This window comes from Coregonus clupeaformis, chromosome 17, assembly GCF_020615455.1.
Source record: "Coregonus clupeaformis isolate EN_2021a chromosome 17, ASM2061545v1, whole genome shotgun sequence".
Classification (NCBI taxonomy): domain Eukaryota; kingdom Metazoa; phylum Chordata; class Actinopteri; order Salmoniformes; family Salmonidae; genus Coregonus; species Coregonus clupeaformis.
Window position 1 is genome coordinate 9,098,498 of NC_059208.1, and position 27,050 is coordinate 9,125,547.

The 27,050-nt window shown below is 40.7% G+C and overlaps 1 protein-coding gene across 7 annotated transcripts in view; it reads right to left on the bottom strand.

The window, feature by feature from the left end:
* Positions 1-210: 210 nt before the first annotated feature.
* LOC121586557 (thyroid hormone receptor beta) overlaps positions 211-27,050 on the bottom strand; it is a 151,405-nt gene continuing 124,565 nt past the window's right edge. For 2 of the 7 annotated variants that reach the window (XM_041903328.2, XM_041903329.1), the window contains exons 3-12: positions 26,770-26,826; positions 26,468-26,535; positions 26,128-26,181; positions 12,611-12,711; positions 12,212-12,359; positions 10,885-11,090; positions 9,720-9,806; positions 6,555-6,701; positions 5,610-5,868; positions 211-3,415 (exon numbers count right to left, since the gene is read on the bottom strand). In XM_041903328.2, coding sequence (XP_041759262.1) covers positions 3,174-3,415; positions 5,610-5,868; positions 6,555-6,701; positions 9,720-9,806; positions 10,885-11,090; positions 12,212-12,359; positions 12,611-12,711; positions 26,128-26,181; positions 26,468-26,474 — 1,251 coding nt within the window. In that variant the 5' untranslated portion in view covers positions 26,475-26,535; positions 26,770-26,826 and the 3' untranslated portion in view covers positions 211-3,173. Of the gene's footprint in view, positions 3,416-5,609; positions 5,869-6,554; positions 6,702-9,719; positions 9,807-10,884; positions 11,091-12,211; positions 12,360-12,610; positions 12,712-14,145; positions 14,695-26,127; positions 26,182-26,467; positions 26,536-26,769; positions 26,827-27,050 lie in introns of those variants that run through there. The other 5 variants (XM_041903330.2, XM_041903331.2, XM_041903326.2 and 2 more) reach the window with 5 other exon arrangements.

Sequence of the window (27,050 nt, forward strand, 5' to 3'; positions counted from 1 at the left end):
ATATGCTGATTGTCACGACTCATTCTAGGGCCACTGAATTAGCCCATGGTCCAGGATTTAGCCCATGTCCAGGTTCAACTTGTGAACCAGGAAGTAATTAGACCCTGCGCCACTTCCTGTTTCCAATTTCCTGTCTGTCTCTCTGATTGTCTGTGCATTGTTAACTGTGCAGTTTGTGAGAGTTGTGAGGTCCTAGTCATTCAAACACTGCAAAGTCTATTGCTTTATGAAAGGCATCACATTTACAGAGAAAACACAAGCTGCTTTGAGGAGTAGTGTGAAGCTTGAATAGTAATACATGTATTTTTACGCAAAGCGTACATTGTTTTTGCAGTTGCAAACAAACCACAATATCATTTTTTTTATATATATGTACAATCAAAATAAAGAGGAAAATTGAGCAAAAGCTGAAGAGTTTTTCAATCTCATCAGCTTTTTCTCTGTACCTTTTTCTCTGTATCTTTTATTATTTTTATTTTTTATTAAATTCATGTGGCAGCTAGGGGTGTAATGGTTCACCACGGTTCTGTGATAAGGATTTGGTTCATATTGTGGTTTTGGGATCACGGTTCGGTTTTGGTACAGCGGGAAAATGAAATGCCAACAGTTACTGTAGTTAATTTTTGTTTATTTAAGAAAATACAAAGTGTTGGTATTCCTGAATCCATATATGATCATGAGTAATATAACGCCCGATCAGAGCACTATCAGGAATAACAACACTTTGTATTTTCTTAAATGAAAACACCCGATTACTCATCAACAACAACACTAAAATAAAGTGCAATATGCGTGTGAAATCAATATGCAAACATGGCTCAGACATTGTATATAGGACTATGCTATAGTGTTTTCTTACAAAGAGAAAAAGATGCGCACTTGTGTGACTCTCCTAAAGGGGGCGTGTCTGTAGCAGGGTACTCATTTTTGGCCAATTCATTGCCACCTTCGGTTTTAGCTTGCTTATATAAAGTGGGTACTACCTGGGTGCGAGAGGGAGAATTTCGTGACGTGGATCGAGCACTTTTACGAGGTGCTGAAACACCTTATTCTCAACCACCGAGAATGGGTGCATATCCGCGGCTATAAACAAACCTATCGCTCTTGTAATTTCTGTGGCCCGGTCAGTATCAGCTGCAAAGGGCTGCTTGAATACAGAGGGGAGACGAAGTTGTGTTGATGTTTTTTTGCGTTTCCATCTTGCTCTGGTGGTAGGAATACTGGGGTGAAGTCGGCTTAAATGTGTCAACCTGTTTGAGGTGTTGGCAGCTGCATAGGCTATTCTCGTTGAGCAGTGGCGACATACTCTCTCTGTCCATTGACGTTTTAATCTACTGGGAATCCAAAACGTTCCCAAACTGGAGATTTAAACGATGATGGAGAATCCTTCTGGTTTACCGACCCCACCACTCACCATCGAATAGAACTAGTTCCCGGCTGTGCCTCACAAAAGGACAGTTTGAAATGCACCAATTAAGATTTCAATGTTGATTACAAGGTGCACATAGGTTCTAGTTGTTTTAGCGGAATAGCCTGAAATGTTTTTTCAGCTCATATTTACTCAAGAGGCATACAATGCAGTTTATGGCATAGCCTATAGGCCTAGTGTTTAATTTAGTAAAATAATTTAAAAAATATATTCATTTGGGTTCACAGTGCGGACCGAACCGACGTCCCCGTACCGGTTCGGTACGAATACGTGTACCGTTACACCCCTAGTGGCAACGATTCTCTCCTCTGCCTCAGAATACAGAATTCCACTGACTGTGGTCAACATAGGAGGGGTTTGACCCCCTGACTACGCCCACATGTCATTCATACAGGCATAAATCAGCCAATTAGCAAGTATCATAGAACCAACCAGTCCTTATAGGAGGGTGCATCATCACCATCATCACTTACAGTAACTCACATGTTGAGAATATAATATAATGCATGAACATCAATAATTCAATAGTTCCCATGGGATTTTGTGAGTCATCAGGTTCTGCCTGCATCACAGCTCACAGTGTCTGTCTGTCCGTCTGGTCTGTCCATGTTCTAGAAGCATGTTCTAGGTTCTAAAAGAAGTCACTGATAGCCAATCAGGTCAGGTTAGAACATGCATCCTGGTTGCTGGGAAACCAAATCCAATATGGTTGGATGAATTCCCAAATTTTTTTGGCACTGCATGAGTGGCATCATTCAAAAAAAATAGATAGTTATAGAACGGCTTTAGTCTTTTTCCTGACTTCATTTCAAAGTGTGCTTTTATATCTGTCCTGATCATTTAGGTTTAATGGAGAAGGGGAGAAACAAGACGTCTTTTAGCTAGCTGTTTCTCGTGGATGAGTTGTTTAGTGTTGTGCCTTGCCATTGTTTAGAAATGTGACTGGGTCTACTCAGGTGGGAGCTTGTGGTGTGAATCATAGAAATTGAATTAGAACAAGAATAGCTGCAGGTCCACCCATATCATTACAGAAAATTGATTGAATGGGAATGCCTGTTTTACTATTTCTATTTCTATGGTGTGAAGGATGTGAGTACAGTAAGAGTGTATTTGAATGTTGCAGAATGGCAGCACTGAGCATGTATAGATATAGCTCTCACAGAACACCAGCACCAGAGGGACACCTGTATGAAAGCTACTCCACATCCCTTGACTGGGGAAGTATCGTAGGAAGAGAATACGAAAAGGAAGGGAATAATGCAGGTTAACTGGCTTCTGCTGTCTGTCACTGTCTTGTACAGTACTGACCTTCTCAGGGTTGGTGGAGTCAGCACTCTGTATTAAAATGGACTAAAATGAAACACTACACGTTGCATGGTTCGTATGACTGACTGAACGAGCACTGTCGACGATAGCAACTAGACATAATCACCAAAAAGCAGACTGACTGTACAATTAACACAAAAAACCTATAGAGAAGTAACTGAGAAGAAGTGAAACATTTACAAAAGACAACCCCAAAGAAAATGCTATTCACATGTACCCGCATTGTAAGGGATGGTTCCATCCATAAGAACTAGGCAGAGAAGCTAGGCTACACCTAAGCTATGGAATGAAGTGACTCAGTAGTGCTAATGAGAGTTCCAACAACGTGTCCCAAGACGCCTAGAGCGCCCACGCACACGCACACTCCGACACACACCTCAGCAGGGTGTGTGTGCCCGTCTGTCCCTCCGTCTGTCCGTCAATCCTCAAAGACCTCCAGGAAGAGTGGGGGGAAGAGTTCGTTGGGGCACTCCACCTTCATATGCAGGAAGCGGGAGGCGTGGCATGCCCCAATCATCCGCAGGTCTGTCACCTTCATCAGCAGCTTGGGCCAGAATTGCGCCACCTTGTGTTTGCGGTAGTTGATGTAATGTTCAAAGGCCAGAAGGAACTCCTCCTGACAGCGCTCAATACGCTCCACGCTGGTCAGCCCCGGACGGTCTGGGGAGGGAGGGAGAGAGAGATGGACAGAAGGGAAAAAAGGATGAATATGGGTGAGTTTCATACTGTACTGTATTTTCCTACTGTCACGTAGATGGAAAAATTCTATACTAATTCAACCCCAAATCTAAAACTCAATACTTGTATTAATCGGATGTCCTGTAATCTGTCGCTAGCTTGTTTCATTAGCACTACTGAGTCACTCCAGGGGTTGCATGTGTGATAGATTTACAGAACATCCGATTAATAAAAGTATTGAGTTTTGAGTAAGTATGCTACAGAATTATTAGAACGAATAGCAGATTGGTTCACGTTTGCCATTGATTTCACAACTATAAAAGTCAATGCAGACAATCTGTGCATGTGGATATAATAGGAGATCGATGGCTTCACAGAACAGAGTGGCATCGTCTTAGAGATGGAGGGAGGGAGATGTGTGGCCCCTGCACAAAGCTATTGATTTTGAACGTCAATCCCCCGGACGGCCATTGTAGTCTCATCATTAGATGGTTTCCTTTCCTAGGGTGGGCTCTGTAATCCCTGATAATCGCTACGTGAAAGATTGGCCTAATGGGTTTAAACAGACCTTTGGTGGAAGTTAACAGCAGTATTGACGTGTGACTGACTGTGGTTAATCACACATGAAAACAGGCCGGCACACACTGACTTACTGGCTTTGGGCTTTACTGACTGTTTTATACACTTACCAAGGCTTTACTGACTGTTTAATTGCAGTATTGACGTGTGACTGACTGTGGTTAATCAAACATGAAAACAGGACGGCAGACACTGACTTACTGGCTTTACCGACTGTTTCATTGCTTACTGACTGTTTTGCTGCAGGTCTCACGGGGGGTTGGCGGTTGGTTTAATGTGGTGGTAAAGCATCAGGAACTACATGCTCTTTGCTAACAATTCATTGTATATGAATAAATATATACACTGAGTGTACAAAACATTAGGCCTTCCTACTATTGAGTTGCACCCCCTTTTGCCCTCAGAACAGCCTCAATTCGTCGGGGCATGGACTCTACAAGGTGTCGAAAGCGTTCCAAAGGCATGCTGGCCCATGTTGACGCCAATGCTTCCCACAGTTGTGTCAAGTTGGCTGGATGTCCTTTGGGTGATGGACCATTCTTGATACACCAGGGAAACTGTCGAGCTTCAAAAACCCAGCAGCGTTGCAGTTCTTGACACACTCAACACAGTGAATGGCACACATACATAATCCATGTCTCAATAGTCTAAAGGCTTAAAAATCCTTCTTTAACCTGTCTCCTCCCCTTCATCTACACTGATTGAAGTGGTTTTATCAAGTGACATCAACAAGGGATCATAGCTTTCACCTGGGTTCACCTGGTCTATGTCATGGAAAGTGCAGGTGTTCCTAATGTTTTGTACACTCAGTGTATATATATTATATATATATATATATATATATATATATATATATATATATATATATATATATATATATATATATATATATATATTTATTGTGTACAATTTAAGTGTATATCATAAAGAATACACATCTATTAGCACATCATATCGCTAAAGCTACATGTGTGTTTATAGATGTGTAATGTACGCTTCATGATATACTGTTAATGTAAATCTTCTTTCTAGAATTACATACACACGGGACAGGGGTTAATATGGCGTGTTGTTCGACCAATTCTCTATGTGTTTGAACTCAGGGGCCTGCCGCTCTCTTTCTGTCTCACCCACAATGTATTCCTATTTCCTCCCTAATCTACTTTTAATGTAACCTACTTGTCATCTTGCTAACTAGTTCAAGATTGAAATGGCAGGTCATGACCAAATTAAAATGAGCAACAACACGATATAGAATATTAAAGAACATTATTTTGAACGTTTTTGAACACTCTTTAACAGATACGTTCAAATTCACCAAATATTTTAAAGGGATACCTTTTAAAGGATATCTTTGAATTAACTATCCGTAAAAAAGCGATATATTTTATATTGTCAACTTACAAGTGGATAAAACTGCTGCTGGACTGTGGCCCCTCAGTTTCAATGGCCATGACCCCCTTGCCCTTTAAAACGCTTTTATAAGGTGATATAACCCAAAAGCCTGCGTGTAGCGAAAACAAGGGGCCAATTGTCTGGTAGTGTGGTGACGCAACAGGTGTGTGTGTGGGCCGGCAAGCATGTCTCTCTCTCTCACCGGAGGACAGGAGGATGACGGCCTGTAGCAGAGCAACCTCAGAGTCGTCCAGGTGGAACGACGACAGGGACACGCCCAAATCAAAGATGGCGTCCGACACTACACCCAGGCCTCCGTTCTTCAGCTGGCCGCGGGTCACGGCCATCTCCCCGTTAAGAGTCAGCGTCTCGCTCTCGGGGTCGTAGCGAACGGCTGCCCGTAAAGACATGATCTCCATGCAGCAGCCTTTCAATAGGATAATCTGGTCTTCACAAGGCAGCTGGGAGGAGAGAGACAAACACAGAGAGCAAACATTGTTGTAGATTTTTTATTGATTTATTTGCACACAAAAGATGAACGACTGATGTGATTGTAAGAATGAAAAGGAAAAAGGAGCATGAGCTAAATACTCCAGAAATGATGTTAGACCATTTATGTTCACATATATTAGTAGTGTTAGCATTTATTACAAACTGAACTCTGTACATCCCATGGTAAATATTTTATTTGTTTTGCTATTTGGTTTGATATATTATTAATAATGTTGATTTTGTTTAGTTTTACATTTTGAGACCATTTCTATTTCAGTTTTAGTATTAGTTTGAGTTTTTAAGACAAATAGAAATATAGCACTAAACAAAAACATAATTTACACAATTTCTATTTAACTATAAACTAAATATTGAATTAATTATACATTTAAAAAGTTCTCTTTTTAGTTTCTATTTTAGTGAAATTGCTTATGTTGTTGATGATGTTTTTTTAACTTGAGTTTGTTTCTGTTTAAGTTATAGTGTTTTATAACCAATATCTTTATTGACATTCTCAATGGTAAGCAGGAAATCAATCATATGAAAAGAGAACAAAAATATGAAACACACATCCCCAATTAAAAATTGTATAACTTGATAATAATTACATTTTACACTTTAGTTTCAATAAAGTAAAATAACTGTTCTTACATACCTCACAGAACATAGGCAGCTTTTTGGCAAAGTCCACCACTCGGGTAATGGCGGGGGTGATAATTTTTGTAAACTGACTGAAGGCTTCAATGTCCACTTTGCTCCCTTCAGGTGCATTTATGACCGATGCTTGACCAATGTCCTCGGGCTGAAACGACAAGAGGAGGATGGAGGACACAGCTCAGTGCATGTAGGTACGTCCAACAGGGACAGACTACTAAAAGACTTTAAGACACAGGGTGCGTCTGAAATAGGGTGCACCCTATATAGTGCAGTACTTTTGAGCATAGGGCACTGGTCAAAAGTAGTGTACTATCTAGGGAGGAGGGTGTGAATTCAGACGCAGCTAGAAAGATCAGACCACACAACACGGTCTCCTCTTTCTCCTCTAGGCGTGAGACAGGTCAACGAGTAAAACTGCACCACATGAAAACAAAGTGGACAGCGTTTCCACTGTGACCGTTGTTCAGGAGGGAAAAGGAAGAAAGTTTGAGGGAAACTTAAACAGGAGGGAATACTCAAGAAAGTGCAAAGTGCAAGCCATTCATTTTCTCATCCTCAGTTGGCAGTGTCTTTGACTAGGGTTATCCACTGATACGGTATTATTATTATTATAACATATTCAACTACTTTCCTTCTGACCAGAAGTGACATAAGAGTGATAGAGAGTAGAGCGAGTGTGTAAGCAAAGAGCCCAGATTGAGTTGAGTTGAGTAGCAGAGGACAAAGCACTGTGTACAGCACCCCCCAGCTTCTGTTGGTTTGGTTTTAAATCAATAGGAATATTGATTAAATCATAAAACACTCATTATAAATAATAATAATATCCCTTTAAGAGTCCTTTTTCTATGTATGCCTTTCAACTGTCACAGCTAGCGGAGAACTAGCTACATACTGTATGCACAGCACTTAAAGCTACTCTATATGGCCAAAAGTATATGGTCGTTGAACATCTCATTCCAACACTCGGCGGTCCTGTTCTGTGAGCTTGTGTGGCCTACCACTTCGCGGCTGAGCCATTGTTGCTCCTAGACGTTTCCACTTCACAATAACAGCACTTACAGTTGACCGGATCAGCTCTAGCAGGGCAGAAATGTGACGAACTGACTTGTTGGAAAGGTGGCGTCCTATGACGGTGCCACGTTGAAAGTCACTGAGCTCTTCAGTACGGGCCATTCTACTGCCAATGTTCGTCTATGGAGATTGCATGGCGGTGTGCTTGATTTTATACACCTGTCAGCAACGAGTGTGGCTGAAATAGCCAAATCCACTAATTTTAAGGGGTGTCCATATACTTTTGGCCATGCAGTGTATATGGGTCATTCTACAGAAGTGGTTCAAATTGCTGTCAAAATAACTATTAAAAAAACCCTGATAAGTCTCCAAACTTAAGATATTTTTAGCATCATGATCTATTCTAATTCATGCCAAGGCAATAACACACATATTGTTAAATTAATATAGTGCAAAATCATTGTTGATATACCCTTTTCTATTGAGGGGTGGCTGTCCCCCACCCTGACTCCTAAAATTAATGTTTGAAAACAAAGCAATTAATTATTTTTAACACTATTATTTTAATAGAACATATTGAGTTGTTTTATTATTCAATTGAAAGATACTGATACTTTATTGTAAAAAAATCTTTCTCAGAAAAATTATTTCCCCACTTTGTATGTCACTACCGAAACACACACATTAAAATACTGTAGAATGATTGTACCTTAAGCCACATCCCTACAACTATAACCAGGAAATGGGATTGCATTCCTCTCCATCATAGCCACATGATGTGTCAATACCTAACATATAATATAAAAAAATATATATATATTGTTTTGGGACTAAAATATATGTCCAAAAGATACAGTAGCTAGCTAGCCATATGGTAACTATAGGGATTCATAGTCCAAAATAAGTCTAAATGGTCTAAACTGAAACGGCCACAACCAAAACAATTCAGTTCATTTTGGTATTGACATGATTGTTTTGGTAATTGACACTTGATTGGTAATCCACTGTATTTCTTTACATTTATTGGTCCTCTGTAGCTCAATCGGTAGAGCATGGCGCTTGTAACGCCAGGGTAGTGGGTTCGATCCCCAGGACCACCCATACGTAAAAATGTATGCACACATGACTGTAAATCGCTTTGGATAAAAGCGTCTGCTAAATGGCATATTATTATATTATATTATTATTGAAAAAAACATCTGATAAGATAATCTACATTAAAGACATAGATAATTATTTCTTCCTGGAAGTCAAAGTAATTGGACGAAACTGCTTCTTCTGGCTTTAAATGGAGGACATGATATTGTAGCGAATTCGGGGGGTAGCCCCAACCGGGACTCGAACCCAGGTTCAGCGACTGTCAAGTCAAGCTAACACCTTCACCGTTACGCCAAGAGGTTTAAGTGTTGGGTTAAGGTTGCTACAATATGGTATACAGTGGACAAGGTCCTCAGCCTAATCCCTCCCCCCACAAAAGTTACACAGTGACATGTCCAAATCTGCCAAAGTGTGTACGACACAGGCTGCATTTACACAGGCAGCCCAATTCTGATATTTTTTCCCCTAATTGGTCTTTTGACTAATCACATCAGATCTTTTCACATCAGCTCTTTTTCAGAGCTGATCTGATTGGTCTAAATATCAGAATTGGGCTGCCTGTGTAAACGCAGCCACAGTGTGCAAGAAGCTTGGTCTGTGAATACAGGGACACTTGTCCATTGGTCAAAGCCTGACATTGATGGTGAAATATGTCTCAAAAAAATTAAATGTAAATGTTTTGAAAATCAGTTTAAAAATCTTGCTTTTACTATTTTGCACATTTTGTATTACATTTCTCAAATTAATCTGTAATAGAAGGTTCATCAAAATTATCTATACTATGCATGGTTCTCCCTTATTAATTAATTGCAACTTTTTCACTGTTTCGGTAGTGAATAATTTAGTGCCTGATAAGGAATTCACAAAATTATTTAAAATATGCAATACAAACAGTGTGTGAGTAGTAGATATGTCTAAAAATAGGACCAATTTGAATGAACCACTGTATTTTAACACCAGCCTATAATATAATAGCTAGTTATAGCAGGTGCGATTTGAGAAGCGTTTTGATAGTATTTAAACTCAGTATTATATTTGGTCTACTAGTTCTTACCTTGGTTTCCTTCACCCCCACTGCACTCTGGTCAGAAGTATAGAATAAATTACATGTTATTTCATTAAGTAGCATTGCTTCCTCGACCTGTTGGACAATCAACAGAGATTGTGAAGAACGTTTCAATGAGGAACCCGTGTCAAGCCAACTAAAAAAAAATATGTTTAAACTGAGGACAGGTAGATGACAGACAAGTAAGTGCAGAGAGAGAAAACAGGTGAGTAGTACACAAAATGCAAAGTGGAGTTTCCATGACAAGATTTAGGCTCAAGCTGAAGCATTTGTTTTATACTTATAAACGTATATTTAATTCTAGGTATTCAGGTAAAACATTTTCATAAACTTTTCTTTTGGGGGGGGATACAAATTATACTGTTGTATGTCAAGGCTCACAATTGAGTTTATCAAAGCTGATATACATTACGATAATATAGTATAAAATAATACTATAATACTAATATAATACTATATAATAATATGCCTGCACAGGGACTACAGATGAAAATTAGCTATTTAGCCAACTCTGGAACTATTACTAATACAAAATAAATACATAAAATAAATTATAATAAAATAAGACAAATTACAATTCAATCTTTCTATTCTGTATATGTGGCCTACTCAACAGTCTATAGTCTTAGGCCTTGTGTAATCTCTACATGGAAACTCCAGGATAGAGTCAAAGAAACTGAAACAGACTTCAATCTGCAGAGGACGATTAGACTTTATGGAAAATAAAATAAATTGGTTAAATGTGAGGAGTGAAATTATAATGTAAGTACTACTCTACACACAGCGAGAGAGAAAGAGAGAGAAAGCGAGAGAGATAGAAATAAACAGTTATTCGTTTTTAGTATTTGGTTAGATTATTAAAGAACACTGCTTTAAAGGAGAGAGAAAGAAGAAAACAACAGGAATCGATTGTTCCGTTTTAAGTTAGTGTCTGCTGCGTTGAGGAACACACTTTCTCCAGCATCCAGCTAATTCTCCCCATTCTACAAGGAGATACAAAAAACATGGCCATATTAACGTTGTAAACAGTGGTGGGTTGGGGATGGGATGGCAGGTAGGGAAGGGGACAAGAGAGGATTTGTGGGATCTGGGAATGTTTCACAGAACAGACATGGTTGGTTAGACGCTGTCAGCCACGGAGGAGACGTCTCACCAAGAACTTGCGTTTCTGTTTCCAGTGGTTGCCCTGGGCGTTAGTTGACATGTGGGCCTCTGTGACCATGCGAATCAGGTCCCACTCCTCCTGGGACGGCTCAGGCCGGTCCCACACCGTCTTCTGGAGCTCATCCTTCCGCCGCCGCTCACGGTTCTCCTCAATCAACTTCCGCTTGGCGAGCCGCTTGCTATCGTCCAGCACCACTGGGAGGGAGTGGTGGGGGTGTAGAGGATGGGAAGGGGTAGAGGAGGGGAGGAGGAGGAGGGTGAGGTGTTAGGGATCAGGGGGAAGGTGGAAGTGGTAGGGCGAGGGAGGGTCAAAGGAGTCACGAACGGAGAGGGGGTTAAGAGGGAGGGGATCAAGCGCAAAAAGAAGCAAGAGAGTAAGTCTACAACATTTAAAAAGTTTAAGTTCAAGGTTAAGTTTAAGCATCAGCCAATTAAAATCGTTGACATAGTGTCACGTGATAGAACTCTACATTGTAGCTGCTCCCATCAGATAACCTGGCACATGTTAGCCCTATGCTAACATCACCAGGTGGCAGTGAATATTTCCTGTAACAAATTCCTCATCAGCCTATCAAAGATCTTAAACTCTTTCTCCACAAACCAATGGCAGTTCTTAAAATAGGTCAACTCGGCCACCAGAGGGATACATGTAAACCTTGAATTTGGAGTTGCAATTTTCTAATGTTCGCAAGTATGGCCCCATACAATTTACAATACATATAATATACAATTTCAAACATATGCACTCTGCCTCTGATATTTACACTGATAATAGCCATCATTAAAAACATTATTTGTCAATAAATAAATAATAATACAAATTCGATAACAGAAGTAAAAACAGAGAACGCATGATAGAAATTGCACAATAAAACTGTTTTTTGGGGGATCTAAGAATGAATTAGCTTTTTAGAGTGTTTGTAAAGAGTAATGAATGAGGCAGTCTATTCCTGTTATGAGGAGTCATGACATTAGTTCTCCCTTTCTCTGTACTCTGAAATAGGTAGGTTAAGCAGCTCTCCGTGATGAGCCACCTGGCAGGCCAGGCATGGTCATTAAGTTCAGTTAGCAGATCTCTCAGGTATATTGAAGCGTATATATTGAGACACATTTGTAGAGCAATCAGAACTAGTTCTAGTTAGTTAATCTGTTTAATCCGTTTTTCTCCCAGCTACCATAGCGGTGGTAGTGAATGTCCTCTCAATTAAATATGAACGCTACATTATTATAAATGTATTATACATCTCCCTCTAGAAGAGGGAACATCCTCTCTAAAAGTTATTCTGGGGAACTAAACTAAGCAGAATACTACTTACAGTCTGTTGCCATGCCGACAGCGATGCACTTCTTGAAGCGACATTCCTGGCACTGGTTCCTGGTCACCTTATCGATAATGCACTTCGCCTCGTACTTACACGCGTACGTCGGGTTCAGGTTCTTCTGGATCGTCCGCCGGAAGAAACCCTTTGGGGAAAAAAGTATCAACTAAATGTTTAAAGGGAATTTCCGGAACACAATGATCAAAACAATTATATCTGTCTAATGTCAGGTTGGTGGTGGTAGTGGTAATGGAATATTTCATTGAATTAAATTATCATCTCTTTCCATCAACTGAATTTCTCCTTTTTGATGGATACTGCTGAAACCATGTCAAGGAGTTAAGTGTTGGTATTATTACATTTGTTATTAATACATATGTCCAGTGTTTGTATTACCTTGCAACCTTCACAGGTGATACAGCGATAGTGATATCCTGTAGCTTTGTCCCCACATACTACACATAACTCGTCCTTGTCCAGGTAACTGGGGATGTACCCTAACAAGAGAGAAAGATATCAACCGTAAACACATTATATAGGCCAGTGAAGATCCGTTAACAGGGACATTATACTTATGTTGGATACAAACAGCATTCAGAAACAACCAATTATGTATGCCAGGAATGCCTGTATTGTTACCAGACAGATTTCCCTATGGGACAATAAAGTATTAATTTACTACTGTCTGACCACAAGCAGACCACTGAACATGATCTTTTTAGACACAGAAACTTAGAAACAAAGAGGTGAATTCCAACAGATGTGTTTAAGATTGACATCATTCATTTCAACACAAAGTTCTCCAAAAGGGCCTAAAGCGTGTAGCATTAACAAGTTAAGAAGCATAGTTAACAAGGTAGGGTCAGTGAGGGCAAGGCTGGGGGCTCAGCCCACTGAGAGAGGTGATCCAGCCCGGACACACGAGCAGGGTGGCATGCAGGGGGGCCGTCAGACTGCGGGAGGGGAGGGGGGTAGGAGGAGAGGAGGAGGGTGGGGACAGAGGTCAATAAATGATCAATACGAGTCGAGGGGAGTCAGGGCCAAGCCATCAACCAGCACGCTCCAGCCTTCTGTTACCCTGTCTGTAGGCTTGCTCCCTGCACCAGCAATCAATACACACACACAAAGCACAAAATGCAACAGGTCCTCTGGCTCCGGGTCAGTTCTGGCATGGTATGACACCTTAGGTCAACTTGGATTTACTCTAATTAATCCAAACTAAAGCCTGAGCGAAGGAGCTCAGGGCGTCAAGACAATTAATATCCACCCGTGAATTTACTTGCAAACCATTATGACAGACGCTAAGAACACTGTTCAGGACAATCAAATGCAGAGACATACTGACAACTCAGAAGTTTGTCAACAAGTCTTTCAAAGTCCATGGAACCATATGTTGGTGGCCTGAATTTGCCTTTAAACTTTAAGAGGTGGCTTAGTTTGAAAGTGAATACATAGTTAAACGTACATAACTACAAACTGTGCTAATGGTTTGACTTACCAACCGATAAACTCACAGAACTCAGCGTTTAGGTGTTAATAACCATATAGTATCAGAATCACTATGATTATAGTGTACCAAGAGTCACTACGATATTATATATACACATACGAGCAAGGTTCAACACTGCAACGGTTTGCAACTAGATAAAGCACTGTTCAAGCCAAACTAGAGACTATCATACATCAAATACCGTTACACACTACATACAATACAACAATATCAGGTCAGATTTAGTCCTTAATCAACAGGAGATATTTGTGCACCTGTCACATGTCTCTACACCTGCATTCCAACACAAGCTGTCAGGCTGTCACCCCATCACGCCACTGGGTTAGTCCCTACCTTTCAGCTTGTCATGCCATCACAATAATCCCTAGTACCTTCAAGGTTGTACTGCCATAAGCACTACTCCCTAGTCCTAACTCCCTACCTTTCTTGTTGACCTCTTGCATCCACTGCATGTGGGAGAAGTCAGGCTTCCCCTCAGAATAGTAGTCAGGCTGGTGGTGGTAATGGCCGAGAGGCACTTCCATGTTGCAGTATTCACTTTTGAACACAGGGTTGGGTCCTGGGTAGGAGCAGGCGTACGGCTGGTTGGGGGGCCAAGCCTGCTCCATGCAGGGAGGGTGGATGGGGTGCATGGGCTGGGGCTCACAGTATCCCCCGGGACCATCACCTCCATACATGCAGTATTCCCCACCGCCCTGCATCGGGTAGCCACCGCCCACGCCATGAGGCATCTCATACATGTCAGGCATGCAGTAGTTCATAATGGCCAACAACTGCACCGAAGGCAGGTAGGCACATACAAAAGGCTGACGAAGGCAAAAAAAAACACAAGAAAAGACTGGAAACAAGCCAAAATGTTACGTATCAATTCAGCACTAAGCGTAATTAATTCAGCGTTATGTTAAATTAGTCTAAATTAATAATTAAACGATTGATACCGATACGATAACAACGTCGTGTACGGAGCAGGTAGGGGCTATGTTGGTAGAATGAGTCTTATATACCGAGTCCTTGGGCCCACCCCTAGAGTACAACTCCTAGCACGTACTCGCCCAGCCCCACCCCACCCGCACAGCGCCCTCCCAGCCGAATGGGGCAGGAGCTTTATGACGACGTGGGGTTTCTAATCTGACTCTGTAAATCCTAGAAGTGGAATAGACAGACAGCAACAAGATGGTGATGTTCTCGCAGATTAAATGTGTCTCACAAACCACCATCACCTAGTCATAGACATATGGTGCTGTGCCGCTGGCGGAAGTTAACAACAAACAAAGACAGAACAAAATAACAAAAGAAAATAAATCCTAAATCCTTTTCTTGCGTAAGAATGAATAAGTAGTAGTGGACAGTCTCGGGAGAAATGTTTGGTTCGTCAACACCTGGTGAGTCAATTCAATTTGACAATTAGATCTGGATGATCAACAATATCATGAACATTACAGTTCAAATCTCAGAATAAATCGGTTTTAGTCTTTTTAGGCCTATTTCAGTGATTTATGTCACACACAAACTCAGAACACCTGTCTTCAATTCACATCAATCAACATGAATCCCACTTAATCCCAAACTTTTCATTGGTAATAAAGTAAAACTTAGACTTCACTTCAGACTAGAATAGAATAGTTAATTTACAAGGGTTAAATTATCCCAACATTTTCATAAAATGAAGACCACCACACTGTAATCCATGATGGACAACACAACCCAGCTAAAAACAACTTGCTTATTAGGTCAGTGAAACATCAGAAACTTCTAAAACTCATTAGAAACATCTGTATACCCCTTGTTAAATGAATTACTGATTATAATCTAGCAAGTGTATTAGAATGCCAATATTATAGTAGCTAAGTGCAATGGTTCAAGATCATATAAAAATATCAAATGTTTAAAAAAAAAACATAATACTGAAGTTATATTTTTCTGGTGTTGATTGCATATTACTTTCTTGTTTGAGTCAGAATATAAGAAAGAAACAAAACAATTTACTCTCTGATACTCTGATATAGTTTGATCAACAGGTTGAATTTCAACGGGAGGCGCCATGTGCCAAACCACCTTATATGAGGTTAATCTTCAGACGTTCAGCCATATTGATTATGGTATTGATTATGGTTCACAGGATAAGCCTCATGGCAGAGGGGAAGGCGGTACCAATATTTTCTAATTGGACAATCAAAGTAGATGGACTAACTAAGTACAAACATATGCTTTATCACACTTAAGGTTATTTTCTTGCTAAGATATGATTGGCTAAACTTTTTATGAGAACGGAAACACACTACATGTTACTTAATAAAGTTCCAAAAATAATAATGAAGTAATAATAACAATGTCCAAATACCTATATCAGAGTTTCAAGTAGTATTTGATCATTTTGATATTATTCAGTTTAACAATTGAAATTGTTTTTAGTTAACATTAGGTATAGTGGCCAAATAATTGCTAGAGGTCTACAAGTGAAAAATATGAGCTATATTCTATGGATTTCAAATTGAGTGAAGAAATACATTTAATATAAATTCAGTCCAAACAAGTCAGTCAAAAAAACAACACCAAATACCTAAAGTATTGTTCCACATTACTAACCACCAAGCATCCTTCCCTACATAATACCAATAGCATATACAGTAGGACTACACAGATATCTTTCTTATTCTGCTGGTCACCTTGTCTAAAATTTTAAATCTGAAAGAAATTGATTTCTTAATTAGCCATACAGTAGTTTCCCCAAAATGTTCTTTATTTATATGAATAAATAATTTACCATTATATTAATCAAATATTGTCTCATACTTTTCGAATTCACAAAGATGGCCGTTACATGTTTTATTTATTTCGTTTCGGATGTTTTGTGTGTAAATGTTTATTTCCACCAAGGATTGTATATTTGTCTTTATCGCACCCAATTAACCAATCAATTAATGAATTTATGTTTGATATACGAATACTTAACTGCAGTGGCATCACACACCAACGTACAGGTAACTGACAAAATAATGGAAACAGTTGAGTAAATGAGGGATACAAAGGGATCCATGGAAAGCAGGTGCTTCCACACAGGTGTGGTTCCTGAGTTAATTAAGCAATTAGCGTCCCAAAATGCTGGGCAGGCCATTATTTTGGCTACCATGGCTATGCCCCCATAGGATGACAATGCCCCCATCCACAAGACACAAGTGTTCACTGAATGGTTTGATGAGCATGAAAACGACGTTAACCATATGCCATGACTCAGTCTCAGTCACCAGATCTCAATCCAATTGAACACTTATGGGAGATTCTGGAGTGGTTCCTGAGACAGCGTTTTTCACCACCATCAACAAAACACCAAATGATGGAATTTCTCATGGAAGAATGGTGTCGCATCCCTCCAATAGAGTTCCAGACCGTTGTAGAATCTATGCCAAGGTGCATTGAAGCTGTTCTGGCTCGTGGTGGCCCAACACGCTATTAAGACACTTTATGTTGGTGTTTCCTTTATTGTATTTTGGCAGTTACCTGTATTTTGAAGTGGCACTGATATCGGAATTAAATATTTCAATATTTAATTAGGTGTATATTTAGTAGATATTCTAATAATTGATCAAATCAATGTCCATGCTCTTATTGACAGCTCTAAAGTAAACAGTCATTATAGACTAAACAGATGCAAGGTAACTAGTCAAATATTTTACCTACCTATGTGCCATACTTATTAAGATGAATACATTATTGCATCTAATTAATTCAAATTTAATAACCACAAATAATTGTAAATGTATAATTTGGTGCAATGTTGTATTCACTCTGTTTTACATAATTGACCATTGATTATTTTGCCCACTTTTCGGTCGGTTACAACTTATAAATACTGAAATATATGCGTTCTTAAAACATAAATGTTGAAGCTAAAATAAATGTAGATTAACCATGCCATAAATGCACACATATTTACAAACAAAATAAACATTTCTCTATTTTCATTACTAGACTAATGAATCCAGAGATAAAGGTGCATATAAGGCGATTCTGAACAATTAATTAATTTATCAATGAAGATGCTGAACAGACGTGTGTTTACGAGACAAAGACGGAGGCGCACTATAATGGCCTAACCACAGTGGATGCGTCCCAAATGGCACCCTATTCCCTTTATAGTGCACTACTTCTGACCAGAGTACATATGGGCTCCTGGTCAAAAACAGTGAACTATAAAGGGAATAGGGTTCCATTTGGGATGCAGACAGTGGATCCATAAAAAGACCCCTCTAAAAATATGTATCCACGTGACCAGCCATCCTATTGTGACCAGTGACACACCAGCGGAGTTGGGCTCAGACAACTGTGGCTAAGACTGTAACACAATCAACACATAACAGCTGCTAAAAGTAAGGCCCTTTGAGGCAAATCTGCTCCTAAAGAGGCCCTTGATACCAGTTTAACTTTTTGATGAGGTGAAGTCCTCCGTGGCCCTTAATCTCATTCATGTTTCTTAGAGGACTCGAGACAGAAAATGTCAAGCGTCTATCAGACACTGTAAATCCTGTCAATACTCTGCAATCTGTTCTAGATAAGTGTATTATTCTGTTTTGTTTCCTTCCTCTTTTTTCTATCTGTCTTTTTTTATTGTTATTTGTATCTAGTGTTACTATTGTTTAATCTGAAGAGTCGATCGGTTTAGAGCTAGACCTTGTTTTTAACCTGAAGTCTAGGGGCGTCATACAACCCAAATATTATCAGAATCACCTTTATTCGCTGAGTACATTTACACAGAATTGTACTTGGTGATATGGTGCTGCTAGCAGTAGACAACATATACAGACAGAAACAGACAGAGGAATTTACACATAGTTTAAATAATAATAATAATAATATGCCATTTAGCAGACGCTTTTATCCAAAGCGACTTACAGTCATGCGTGCATACATTATTATTTTTATTTTTTGTGTATGGGTGGTCCCGGGGATCGAACCCACTACCTTGGCGTTACAAGCGCTGAGCTCTACCAGCTGAGCTACAGAGGACCACATACATTATATACAACAAAGTTAAGAGAACATAGAATATAGAAGTGAATTATAGTTTCACACTGAATTGAAATAGACCATAAACACCCTTCACACTGATCAACTTGTTTCCTTTGGGATTGCATACTTTCTGGACCAATATTGCTAAGTATATAACATAATCATTAATGATATAACTCTTACAGAAATACAAAAAAAGTATTCTGTTGTGTTTGCCAAAATGTTGAAACCCTATTATTGATTTGTGGTTGAAATCTGGGTTAAAATTAGACCAAAGCTGTGTACATTAATTACTTTTCACAAATTCAACCAACTAACAACATTAATGCAAAGTTATTATGTTGATAAAGAAAGTTTTTTAATGTGTAAACTATGTTGACTCATAATGTTTCAATAGTAGACAGATCCTTCAGGATACAATTACTTGATTGACTGATCAAATACTAGGTTAGTGAATTAGTTCCTTTGGTCTACTGGGTTGCACCACCATGAAACACACATTTTAAACTGGCACTAAGTAACTGTTACTGAGTAGTAAACGTTTCAGAGAGCAGAGTTTTTTGCATCCACTCTTCTGATGACATTATCTACTCTACAGACGCTTCAAAGAGCTTGAGCTGCTTACCACTAAAACTCCAAATACCAAAACATCCACGGTCATTCAACAATCAAATACGGTATTGCAAAGGCATCATTTCAATCTTAGATGCCATGCACACACCATAGATATACTATTTATTCATAAACAGCATAAGATCGCTCTTTCACTAAATTAAAATCTCTCCTGAATATAAAAGAATAATAAAACAAATATAAATAAAATTATATCTCACTCTAAACATAAACGCTAATATCTACTCAAAACTCACCCAGAGCATGGGAGCATTTTTGGAGCAAGTCTGGTTGCTCCTCCAGACCCGACGCATTGCCAGTGGTAATGCTAGACTTGAACCGTTTACTGGTCCACGGAGGTGAGGTGACCGTTGTTAAAAAATAAGCATTTCGGCTCTTATGCTATTTCTGAGGACTCACAGAAAGGTCAGTGGATCTATGAGTATGGACATATACAGTATATCCTCTTGGTGGTAATTCCCCACTGCCCAACCTTGTTTGTCCAGTCCAGTCCATCCAGGCTCTCAGCAGCAACACTCCTGGGAGAGTCTTCAACCTCGTTCCTCAGCACCTGTCGATACTGGAAGCCGAAGCAAGCTTTTCCCTAATATATTCCCTCCCTGATCGATTACTTGAGGTCTCAGAGGGTTCAAAGCTGGTCAAGAACACTTTTCAGATGGCAGGCTTCAGTCTTGCAAGGATAGGGCCTGGTTTGACATGTTATCCTGAGCCAGATGTCCCCGTCCAACACCGTGTTACCTGAGAAGGACACCAGGCTAACACCAGGCCCCTAGGCAACCTTCCCCTCACAAGACTGGGGTGAGCCAAGGCAAACCATTGGAGAGGCCCAATGATTATCAATTAACACTCCAGTGTTCACCCCAAAGCGAGTGTGTCAAAAGTCTATTAGGTTTATCACTATATTAGCTTACAGGGTGTCAAGGGTGTTAACATCCAATAACAATATTATTTTACTGGGGGTTTCTGATTGTTGTTTTGTACCACTAATGCCACTTTTATCTTTTCTGGTACTAAACTAAACACATATTTATACACTTCTATCAATAGTGCTAGCTAGTGTGATAATTTGAAGTTCCATAGTTTTTTCAAAAGTTGGTTCTCTATAAAGTAATTTGTGCCACAACAGTGCACAGTGCTGCCTGATCATGTTCAGAGTTATACCTACAACTACTAGATCTACTACTACTAGTTACGTTTTCAGTTGGAAATGTCTGCACATTATCGACGTGCTCACAGGGGAAGCCTTCTCAGAGCAGGAATTATGTTGTTTGGGTGAATCTCAGGCCATGGGGTCATGAGTATCATAGTTAATGACAAGCAGATGCTAGTAGTCAATACAGCTAACTAGTCAGGCCCAAATCCCCCCATGTCGGAAACTGATTGTGTAGCTCAATAAAGTCACTAACACATTTTAAATATGCTATTATCTGGTTCATTGTCTTGTAAAGCTATTTGGAAAAAAAATGCTAAAGTTAGCAGTTGGTGACAGTGGCCAGGTAACCAAAACCAAACCCTGGATTGAAGTATTTTCTCGTCCATAGACTGCTTACAGGGTAAGGACACAAATAGGGTATTTTCTAATTTGGGTGAACTGTCCCTTACACTGTCTGTTAATGTGTGTTAATACGTGCTAATGATAATCTGACATCTGTACACCAAATGGACAACAAAACAACAGCAGAATGAGCTAACACTGTTGAATGAGACAACATGAGTCATCACGACCAGCTGGGAAAAACTTTAATTTTGGAGATAAATGAATCTGAATCCAGTCTCTTCATCACCCCCCATCCCCCTTCTCCTGTTCCTTACTGTTAATCACCTATCAAGACGTACTGTATGAAGCAATGACTCAATTATGTGCCCCAAAGGACACCCAATGCACTACTTTTGACCAGATCTCCATTGGGCTCTGGTCCTTCACTGCCATTTGGGATGCAGTGAATGACTAAGTGATGGCTTGACAGAATTATCTGGGGAAAAATATCTGGCATATAAGGACAAAGCTGTTAGGAAAAAAGTCGAAATGATAAGCCCTTGAACAACCTTGAAGGGTTGATACTGTAATATAATATAACTATAGATATATTACAAGTAACTAATTATGTGACCACACGTGTCAGAGGAGAACGGTAAGGTCACTGTTAATGAGAGGACAAAAGAGGAAGAATATGCCAACACTTTGGTGTCATGTCTAATAAACATTCCTACAACTGTCTGAATGGACACTGCAACACACACACACACACACACACACACACACACACACACACACACACACGACAACGCTTTGGTGTCATGTCTAATAAACATTCCTCCTAATGAGCCGTTCCTCAGAGGGCTACTAAATGGCCCACCGGTGGCTGGACTCATCAGATCATACACATCACAGTCACTCTGCTGCCTGAATGGACACACACAGACACACACAAATCTCCCTTCAACAGCTCACCAGATCAATACCAAAAGATTCACGTTGTTGACTCCTTCGAGCACTCAAACTACCAGAAGTCAATCAGTTATTTTCAATGGAAGAAGGAGACACGAAGAGACATTGGGCGATTTGACTGTTGGAGAGTTAAGAAAGAAATTAGAATCTTTATGGAAATGATCAGTGACGTGTCTTTGTGATAACCAATCAGGGGAAGGAAGCTCTAGCTAGCCAGCTTTGACACAGTGCTGGATAGGCTCCCACCCAACGTGCTGTTTTGCATGCTATTGGGAAGATCATTTGACCAAAACCTCAGAAACTCTAACACCATTACACACTTCATGCAGATGATGAAACTTAAACGGCTACAGGCTGGTGTGTGGTAGCTGTCTGCTCAGGACCAGCCTGGCACAGTGAGAAGGGCATGACTGTATGAGACACGCACACACACACACACACACACACACACACACACACACACACACACACACACACACACACACACATATCCACGCACAAACTACTGCCCTGTCCTTAGATGCACTGGTGGCGTGAATGAGGCTGATACTACTGCCGGGCATGACATTTGCCGTAAAAACAACCAGGGCTAGTGTGTGTGTGAAAGAGAGAGAAAGACAGAGGAGAGAAAGAGGGCGACAGAGAGGAGAGAGAGAGAGAGGTGGAGAGAGAAAAGGAGGGACAGACAGACATTTAGAAGGCTTCAGTTAGAGCTGCAGAACAGAACAGAGAGACAGACAGAACCACAGTGGACATGTTGTGTCCCGTATCCATCTGGATGAGAGACAGAGAACTGAATTATTCAAAACAGAACCTAAAAATTGAGCACTAAAGGAGGGCAGTGTGTGTCAAATAGAACCCAAACTAAGCACACTATCAGCCTCACTCTAAGAAAAAAAGGTGCTAAGTAGAACCATACACAGTTCTTTGGCTTGTACCCATAGGGGAACCCTTTTTGGTGCTGGGTAGAACTCTTTGTAGAGGGTTCTAACTAGAACCCTCTATGAAGGGTTCTGCCTAGAACCATTTTATCATCTAAAGGTTCTTCCTAGAACCGTCTGTGAAGGGTTCTACAGAGAACTTTGGAGGGTTCTTCCTAGAACCCTCCATGAACGGTTCCACCAGCCTTATTAGCCTTTAAAATTTAATTATTTATGACAATACATTACATACACTAAATTGCCAAAAGTATGTGGACACCTGCTAGTCGAACATCTCATTCCAAAATCGTGGCCATTAATATGGAGTTGGTCCCCCCTTTGCTGCTATAACAGCCTCCACTCTTCTGGGAAGGCTTTCCACTAGATGTTGGAACATTGCTGCAGGGACTTGCTTCCATTCAGCCACAAGAGCATTAGTGAGGTCTGGCACTGATGTTGGACGATTAGGCCTGGCTCGCAGTCGGCGTTCCAATTCATCCCAAAGGTGTTCGATGGGGTTGAGGTCATGGCTCTGTGCAGGCCTGTCAAGTTCTTCCACACCGATCTCGACAAACCATTTCTGTATGGACCTCGCTTTGTGCACGGGGGCATTGTCATTCTGAAACAGGAAAGGGCCTTCCCCAAACTGTTGCCACAAAGTTGGAAGCACAGAATCATCTAGAATGTCATTGTACGCTGTAGCGTTAAGATTTCCCTTCACTGGAACTAAGGGGCCTAGCCCGAACCATGAAAAACAGCCCCAGACCATTATTCCTCCTCCACCAAACTTTACACTTGGCACTATGCATTCGGGCAGGTAGCGTTCTCCTGGCATCCGCCAAACCCAGATTTGTACGTCAGACTGCCAGATGGTGAAGCGTGATTCATCACTCCAGAGAACGCGTTTCCACTGCTCCAGAGTCCAATGGCGGCGAGCTTTACACCATTCCAGCCGACGCTTGGCATTGCGCATGGTGATCTTAGGCTTGTGTGCGGCTGCTCGGCCAAGGAAACCCATTTCATGAAGCTTCAGACGAACAGTTATTGTGTTGACGTTGCTTCAAGAGGCAGTTTGGAAGTCGGTAGTGAGTGTTGCAACCGAGGACAGACGATTTGTACGCACTTCAGCGGTCCCGTACTGTGAGCATGTATGGCCTACCACTTCGCAGCTGAGCCGTTGTTGCTCCTAGACGTTTCCACTACACAATAACAGCACTTACAGTTGACCGGGGCAGCTCTAGCAGGGCAGAAATGTGACGAACTGAGTTGTTGGAAAGGTGGCATCCTATGACGGTGCCACTTTGAAAGTCAGTGAGCTACATTATGATGGCTTGCAAAGTGATGTGTAATTCCTGTTGGAATCCAGCCAGAGTTAGGATATCCAACAAGTAGAATTGTTAATCACCTGCAACCTGCATTCAGAATGACTGCCAGGGTAGGGAGGATTGAATACTGAGAATACCTCAGTAATTTAAACTGGAACAACCATCTCAGTAACGGGTACAATAAATGCAATTACTAACAGATTGGATTAGTTTCGAGAACTGTATGTTATTTATCTTTGTGTAGCATAAAATGAATCAACCAAGCAATGTACATGCAAAAACACAGATATTACAGTAAAACAAACAATTCTGAAAATCTCCCTGCAATAGAGCATGCTGGGAAATATTATATATGGTTCTATGTAGAACCCTTCTTGCCTTCCAAATAATCCTTCTTGCCTGCCAAAGAATCATCAAAGAACCCTTTCTTCCAAAAACGGTTCTTAAGATGTTAAAGGTTCTAGGTAGAATCCTTTGCCTTACAAAGAACCCTTGTCTTCCAAAAAGGGTTCTTCTGATCAAAACAGTTCTTGGTAGAACCCTATCCCTCCGCAAATAACCCTTTTGGAACCCTTTTCTCTAAGAGTGTAAAATACATTGTGTAGAAGAGAGAACTACACAATTAGACTACTTTACTTGGCAACAATGCAACAATACAGAAGTACCCTCTATGTTACCCGTGGCAAAGTGAGTGACACGTGAATGTCTTTGACCTCCTCAATCACACTGATCCTCTGCCAGGTAACACTAACACACGTAACCTGTATAGCACATGTATGGCTCTGACGAAGGCTGTAAGGCTGAAACGTTGGCATAAAAAATGCATATGCGATACTTTGCAAGCGCAGGGTGCGGAGGAGCTTCTCCTCTTTAAACAGTGACAGAGAGGACCCAACCAAACCCTGTCTGTTTCCATATTCAGCCTGGACATTTACATGTGAATAAAACACAAGGCACAAAGAGTACCCAGCTGGCATGTCATGACGCTATCTCTCTCAGAGATGACTATTTAGTTCAGATCTCTGTCAGTTCGGCCAGAGGACAGACAGACAGACACACACACACACACACACACACACACACACACACACACACACACACACACACACACACACACACACACACACACACACACACACACACAGCTTTCTGAGAATGAAAGGGAAGATCAAGGTGCATCTGACATGGGGAAATTATTTAATGATTGGATCTCTAATTCATATGTGATCTGCTACACAGAGGTTTAGAATGTCACTTAAGTTCTGCCTGTTCCTTCTACCTCAATTGTATGAAATATGCATTCGTCGGACTATTAGATAATATCGAGTTCAATAGTTCAATAGGGTCAGATACCTTTCAACAGTAAAAGTAATTCTCCAAAGACAAACGATATTCTGAGTGCACTGTTTCTTCACTCTGTTGCTCGACTACCCCCCATGTAAGACTCCCCCCCAAAGGCGTCCGCATGCTTCCCAGCCAAAGCAGTTTGGAAGAGTTTGTGACGTTTTTGTTTGTTTTGGACTTCAGTGAGTGGTTTTTCAGCTGTTCGGGCACACATTATTTCGACACCACTTCGTCCGTGATTGGTCAACTGTAGGGATGTCTTTGACGACTCGTTTTCATGCATTGTTTCATTGATAAATACTGAACCAAACATCTTAGTTAGATGTAGAATTGCACGACTAAGATCTCGGCAAAAACGTGGAAATTAATTACAGATTTCTTGAGCTATCTTAGATTAATTCTAAGATACGGCGTCTCAAAATGGACAAACAGTACTAGTGCTGCTTTTCTCTTGTTTTGCAAGCGAAGGTGTTTTAAGGGAGCATGCAAGCACACTCGTTTGGTTCACCAAGCCAACTTCGGCTAGCCGCCACCCGAACTGAAGCATGCTGATGCCTTTAGCCCCATCACAAACAAATGCATAATGTGGAGGGTACCTGATGCCTTTAGTGTAACCCCACAACCCAGACAGACAGCATAGAATAAAGAAGAATGAGGAGGAGCAATAGAACTGTACCATTTAGATAGATAGATAGAATAGTTGAGAGGGAGGAATAGAACTGTACCATTTTGCATGGCCTCATGTTTCCAGCGGGGGGTGGTGCATTTGTCTCCTTGCTCTAGAAACGAGAAGCAGAAAGTATTTAGAAACAGATACAGATGCAGTCTCTTTTTGTGAGGTCACAGCACAACACAGCTGGCCACACTCGCCTGGGTCAAAAGCCCTGATGAGGACATTACTTATTTATTTCAATTTAATGAGGTAAACAAAAAAATCGGCTGGAGATTTTTACCCAGGCGAGTGCAGCATTCTGTTCTGTGCTGTGACATGCGCCCCCCAAAAAGACTGTTCCTATAGAGATGAAAGAGGCATTTGAATACTTCAATGTATTTTAAAAGTGTTACCTGACATGCTGCTGGCCTTCAGGGCCTAGACACCATTCTCATACCCTCCACTGCCTTCTGATACTGGGCTGGAGGGAGATAGAGATGGAGGTTACATGGACAACTCATAGAGAACTCACACCTCTCTAGCTTTCTGTATTCCCAGTCAGTTTCTATGAGGTCAATATGACATTGTTGACAATCCAAAAAGGTACCTAGAACCATGTATAGATGTGTGACGTTTTTGTTTGTTTTGGACTTCAGTGAGTGGTTTTTCAGCTGTTCGGGCACACACCAGTGACTCTGATGGCAGCTATTCTCACCTGTGTGCTGCGTGTCAGAATCCCCCACGGTGATGCGTCGGCTTACACCATTGGAGCCTGGAAGAAACATACAAAGGGTTTTGTTAGATTTGCTGAAGGAACAGGTCCCCTATGCCAAGTGTCCCCTACACAGGACTCTGCTGCCCACACCTAGTGGACATAGATGGAACAGCAAACCTCTGGAACCACACACACACTCATATATACACACACACACTCACATTCACACAAGCACAAACACACACAGCTTTAAAGCCTTAACAGAGAGAACACAAAACAGA